Source organism: Ixodes scapularis, unplaced genomic scaffold (genome assembly GCF_016920785.2).
Source record: "Ixodes scapularis isolate PalLabHiFi unplaced genomic scaffold, ASM1692078v2 PGA_scaffold6__148_contigs__length_123643588, whole genome shotgun sequence".
NCBI lineage: Eukaryota > Metazoa > Arthropoda > Arachnida > Ixodida > Ixodidae > Ixodes > Ixodes scapularis.
In genome coordinates, this window is record NW_024609881.1 from 113,169,618 (window position 1) to 113,175,654 (window position 6,037).

Sequence of the window (6,037 nt, forward strand, 5' to 3'; positions counted from 1 at the left end):
TTGCGAGTGAAGTTTCTGTAATCGTGGTCGGTCGGGGATTGTTTCTGCTTCTGGTTTTTTGTCACTCAGGGAAGTTCCTTTACAAAACCACTGTCTAGATAGGGGTCGGCAACCTTTTTGCAGCCTACACAGAGGCGGCCGGACGGCTAGTTGCGGAGGGGAGAGGGAGCGAGCCGTCTTATTTCAAATTGTCCTCTCTCGTGCGATAGTGGGCAGTCTGGGATTTCTTGGTTCTTCCCCCATACACTGTTCAACAAACTCCACCATTCGTTTGATGTGTAAACTGCTGTGCGGTCGTTAAAAAGGTGAGTAGGCGGCAGGAAGGAGGGGGACTTTTCTGGCGTTTGTCGGGGGCTGCACGAAACTGCCTCGCGGTTTGCAAGAACTTATCATGACACCATCGACAACGACACCGGAGGGCAAAAAATCAAATCCTACACCCTAGAGGAATGAAGAAATTGAAGTACAAGTTGCAAAAATTATCTTCCAAAAACTAAAATGTTCCTTTCCTTAAAACTGCCTTTCACACCGAGATCTCTTGGTGAATCTTGTACGAACGGTGGAAATGTTAAAAGACTCAACATGTATTACGTGGCATCAGCCCAGTTCCAGTCTTGAGGAAGCCAACAAAGAAATGGTAGCAAGGTTTGACTTACCAGATTGAGCTTGGATTCAAACTCTTCCAGCGATGCTACAGTGGTCCTGGGAAAAATGGAAGCGGCAAAGAAGTAGATGAGACACTGGCAGTTCCCAAATGCTGAAGAACATGCACGCGTACACGAAAACAATATCTCCAGTGGTAGGGTGCAAACCTGCAATTAGCTCGTCCGTTAATTGTAGCAACTCTGGCTTATTTAACCATTCACAAACTTAAGACATGGGGACCTCCCGCCTCTTTATTAATCGAACTTACGGAAGCATATGAACAGAAACAAAAAACGACAACAAATTTTAGGAATGCAAATAATTGACCCATTATAAAATACTAAAATAGTGACATTGCTAAGACAGTTTTAAAGGCAGCATCATCGGATAAAGTTACCACAGACGCTAAAGGATAGTTCCTTGTAAGGAAGTTCGGGGAATGAATGAACTGTGAAAAGCTGCACTTTTACACGATGGTACGCCCACCTTGTGTTGGTGATAAGGGTGCACTAATACCTAAGTAGAAAGGAGGTATTGTAGCCTTTCGGGTAATGGAGGATTACGAGAGGCTTGACAGACACGATAGAGTTTGCAGATCGGGGGTCTCCAAACTTGCCAGCTAAGGGGCCGGATTGTGAACATGTCGCCATCCCAAGGGCCGGAAAATAAACAATGAAATATAAATGGGCGGTGGTCTCACCTCTTGGCTCGCTCCAGATCATCGTTGGACTGCTCCAACTCCCGGATGTACCGGTGCATCTCCTCCCGGGACGCAGTGACGTCCGCCAGCTGGTTCTGCAAGTCCGAGACCTGCCGCGTGCTCTCCCGCTGCACCTGGCTCAGCCTCTCCTGCCAGTCGAGAAGACGCGGTCGGGCGTATGCTCCCACCCAGGCCAGAAGCTCACGTGGCGGGCCAGAAAAACGCCTAGCTCGACACAAGCCTGGCAGTCCTAGGGGCGTTATAACTCGCGTCTAATACCGCTTTGTTCCGGGGTGTTGGTTATCGTTACCAGAGCTATTTTCCGCGGAGCTTCTAAGGCGCTTCTCTGGCTCGCCACATGACTGCCAAAGTGCCGGACCCGATCCAGAGGCGTCACGTACGGACCGAAGAAGCCGGCACTGAAGCCCAAAAATATGGCACTCTGCTGGCAATCTCAAGCCCAAAAATAAGGCACTCTGCTGGCAATCGAGGCCCTAAATTGCCACGCAAAAACCGAACGACTGGTACGGAAGCCCAACCCTGGCCCTCGTTTCGCGATTTAGGCCCCAAAGATGCCAGACGACGGCCAAGGTACGAGCAGTTAAGCGCAACGTCGGCACTTGTTTGGTGAACTAGCTCCAAAGATGTCCAAGCTATGGCCAAAGAAAGTCAAGCTGAGCTCTACCATAACTTCTTTGGGCTCTTCGAGACCTTGAATTCCCAGATAAAAAAAAACGCATAGTTTGGCAAAAAGGAACTGCACCACCTAGGAGAGCACTTTAGCCACAGACTATGGTCGCTGACAAGGCGAGCACAGCATAGCCTCTTTCGGACAGCAAATCCAGGAGTGGCGTTCCGGAATGCAGCCTCCTCCGAACAGTCCGCGAAGCCGTTTCTCCTTTTCGAAATGTTGCTCATTGTCCAGTTATCGGTCCGAAACTCAGCCCCCACCAAACCCTCTGTGAAGCTGCTTCGCCCATTGTACCGTTACCTTCTTTCATCTGTACCGGAACGCTTTCCAGGTATTCCGGTTTAGTGCATTTCCTCCCAAAAGTTCCCGCGCAGTTTTCTTCAACCTAAGCCTTCGATAAACGCCGATTTCTCTTTTCAACACCCCAAACTGACGAGTAAAAAATTCATTTCCCCCAAAAGAACATCCTAAAGTTTGACAAACAAAAACAAGAAGCAAAACACAGATGTGGCAATGCGATGGAAACGAGTTTTCCAAGCAGCTGGACCGTGCAACGTTAAGGGCATCGAGAGTTCGTCGTGGACGGACTCTAGCAATGCGAATTGATCCGACGGGCTTCCAATTTGGCGACGAAGCAATGGAGAGCAAATGAATTCAAAAATGGGGACCCGCAGTTGTGAGCGTACCTGAAGGGAATCATTCTCCGACTGCACCCGCCCCAGCAGAGATCGCAACTCTCGGTCCGAGGTCTCGTACTGCTTCAGCTGCGTCTCGAGCTCCACCTCATAGTCTCGGCTGCTCGCCTGGAATTCCTCCAGCTCCACTTGGGTCTCCTGAAGTCTACGGAAAATAAAAAGAAATCCAATCTAGATCAATCCTATCCACAAGCGGCATCTCGGCCACCCAGGTGCAAGCAACGAGCACAGAAAGGAAACAAATCCAGGTCAATCCAATTCATAAACGCCGTCTTAGCTACCCATGTCCGAGTAATGTGTGCAGAAAGGCGATCCAATCCAGGTCAATCCAAATCCACAAGTGCATTTTAGCCACCCACAATAATATAGACATGCAGTAGGTCAGTAGTTCTCAACCATCGAGGTTTCGCGGACCTTATTTGGATCGGCCGAGATAATGGAGGACCCCGTGCGTGGTGAGAGGAGAGGAATTGTGTAGGTTAAATATAATTATGATTTAATAAATGAATAACTAAGAACTAGTGTCAAATACATCTCTCGTACTGAAATGCACCCAAGAAAACTCGCCCGAAAACTCAAGCATTTCTTCTCGATCTGAAAAAAATGCAAATTTTATTGCTTTGCTTGACTAATGAGGCAGGGCTTCGCGGACCCCGAGACTGCCTTCGCGGACCTCCATTTGAGAACCACTGCAGTAGGTGATTCTCAAGAACACCACAATCTGAAACCTGTCAAGTCGGTCAAGCCATTGGCAGTTCGCAATCGCGAAACAGGAAGACGAGTAAAGAGATAAATGAATCTATGCATGTTGCTGCTCAATTCTACTCTGAATCATCCCGCGGGATGGATTACCTTGAGGAAGAACATTAATGCCATTACTGGACCGGAGGAATGTTTGTTCTGTGGCATGTTCGTTCGATGCCGGCACTTATCTGGAAAGTTCAGCACCTCCCTTCTACAGGAGAGAAAAGAAAAGGCTTAACACAGCACTCGATTGCTAAGCAGGCAGCGTGGGTACGCTGTCTGGAATGCGCCTCTAACTGCCGCGCTTATGGCATGCAAAAGAAGTGCTCCCTCAATCCCCGCTAGACGATGCCATACGAGCATCCTGGCGGTGTCGCAGCAGCGAATGTGGCAGACGCTCATTCTGCCACTGATCACTCTCCAGCTGGAGAGTCCAGGAAAGCCTCGGCAATCAGCAGTCTGGACATCGTGGTGACGACAACGCTCGCTCTTGCTTTTTACCGGGACTTTCAGCACTGACCGCCAGGATTGCGACGTCTGACAGCGCGACATTCCGGTTTCAGTGAGAACGCTCGTTGCCACCTCGGGATCACCTTCGTCGTGCGTGTACAATGGGGCATGCCAGACGTGTCGGCCGTAGACGCGTCTCAGACGCCATATCGTGGGTGCACGAGAGGAGCAGGTTACTCACTTTGCTTTGTACTTCTCGGCCAGGTCTTTGTAGTAGCGGAGCTCATCCTCGACGCTGGAAAACGTCTGCTCCTGGTCCCCTTCCATGGCGTCCCCTCTGCTTGGAATATTCTTCCGAAAGGAATTTCAGGGTGTCGTCAGGCAACACATTCTCGCTGGTCCGCTGGGCACTGTCGTCGCAATCGTCGTGTCGCTCCGTTCCGTTTTGGTGACAGTCTCTGCAAAAATAGATTAAGTAAAGAAAACAGAAAGACTGCTTAGACTGTCATATTGCTACCGGCTTCCAATGCAGCATTGGGTGAAACGGACGTAAAAAGGAGTAAAAGACGACCTAACTGGAAAATTTTGCACTTTGATGGAAAGTGTAAAGAGCACAGACATTAAAATGGGAGAATAGAGGAGGAAACAAAAGGGGGAGGGGGACACATACAACTCGTCCCATTGTTTTTTTTTACCTCTCTGGTTACTGGTTGTGGTATGTGCCTTGAACAAGCTTTCCTGCCTTATTACTCCATCTGCAGTTGAAAAGTACATTGATTGAAGTCTAGGAAACTACTTCAGCCTAATTATAATTTCTAGGTAAAGTACAAGGATATAATCAATAAAACCTCTCTTCCTACTATGGTTTTTCCGACAAAAACATGAATCAGGAGACGACGTACGGGGGCAATTGAAGTAATTATCTGCACCTCGGGCACCTTAAAAATTGGCCGCACAGTCTGTACGGCACTTTTTGTACGGGGTCGCCTTTTGTTCAGTCACCGCTGTGCAGGTTTGAACGTGTTAAGCCAGTTCAGTCCCGACAGATCTGGGGAACAATGGCCGCCTCACTTGGAATTGCACAAATGGAGGAGCCATTTTGTTTCTTTTTTTGTTCAAGGATGGGTTTGGTGCCAATATTTATTGCAAAGACTGTGCACAATATGAAGGAAGTCTGTTTTAATGGACACGAAAGTTCAAAGAATGCACGAGCGTCGACTGTAAAGAAGGAGCCAGACTCCCCGTCTGCGTTCACAACTGGTGACGCCACCGAGCATGCACCAATTCTGTCGAATGGACGAGCGACAGTGGACGATTTCACAAATCATTTGCAAGCCAGTCAAGGCTTTGCGTTTGCAATAATCCACGACAAGCTTAGGTCTGGAAAGGTTTTTGAATAAAAAAAAATTCTACAGTCAGAGTGCGAACAATTTTTTAAACACCCTCGAAATGACCAGACTTCTCTCTCCTACAAAAGACGAAAGGACCTGGACTCTGGTTTAAGATAGAGGTTCCAGGTATTCAACCAAGCAATTTAGCCAGTTATCAGAGACACAGCATTGAATCTTGATATACTACTTTTTGGGTGACACGACAAGTATGTCGCATCTATAGTCTGTTGCAACTCGGGAAGGTAGGGTGAGGGTAAGATGGGCCGGGGAGGAGGAAGCAGATGAAACGCTGGAGAAGAGAGGGGAAAACCTCTCTTTAGCGTTTCGTCTGCTTCCCCCTCCCGCCTTGCCCTTTCTCTACCTTCTTTAGTTGCAACTGACTATAGTCATAAAGTGTTGCTTCAATACACAGTGGCAACACTGCAAGGTATATTAAGAGTTCCCGAGAACAGAGTTTTTCGGCCCAGGGTAAATGAACTATGCATTGCAGAACGTTCAAACTCTGCAAGAGTGCGATGCCAGCAGTTGGACTAGAACGCGAAAGTTGCGAGAACGTGACACCACCTGAATCAAAAGGTTAAGAAAATGAAATTTCTCCATGAGCCGACGTCCACCTAGGCCCAATACCTTCAAAACAAGAGATGACACTGGACATGTGCGACTTGCATCAATGAAAAATTTTTTTCAGCAAGAAAGAATATTGCTTTCTTTCTTGCCGACA

At 48.1% G+C, this 6,037-nt stretch overlaps 1 protein-coding gene across 3 annotated transcripts in view; it reads right to left on the minus strand.

The window, feature by feature from the left end:
• LOC8042541 (nuclear distribution protein nudE homolog 1) overlaps positions 1-4,381 on the minus strand; it is a 30,330-nt gene extending 25,949 nt beyond the window's left edge. For all 3 annotated transcript variants that reach the window (XM_029970981.4, XM_040503346.2, XM_029970983.4), the window contains exons 1-4: positions 4,167-4,381; positions 2,723-2,876; positions 1,346-1,494; positions 657-702 (exon numbers count right to left, since the gene is read on the minus strand). In XM_029970981.4, coding sequence (XP_029826841.2) covers positions 657-702; positions 1,346-1,494; positions 2,723-2,876; positions 4,167-4,252 — 435 coding nt within the window. In that variant the 5' untranslated portion in view covers positions 4,253-4,381. The remainder of the gene's footprint in view (positions 1-656; positions 703-1,345; positions 1,495-2,722; positions 2,877-4,166) is intronic.
• Between the last annotated feature and the right edge of the window lie 1,656 nt (positions 4,382-6,037).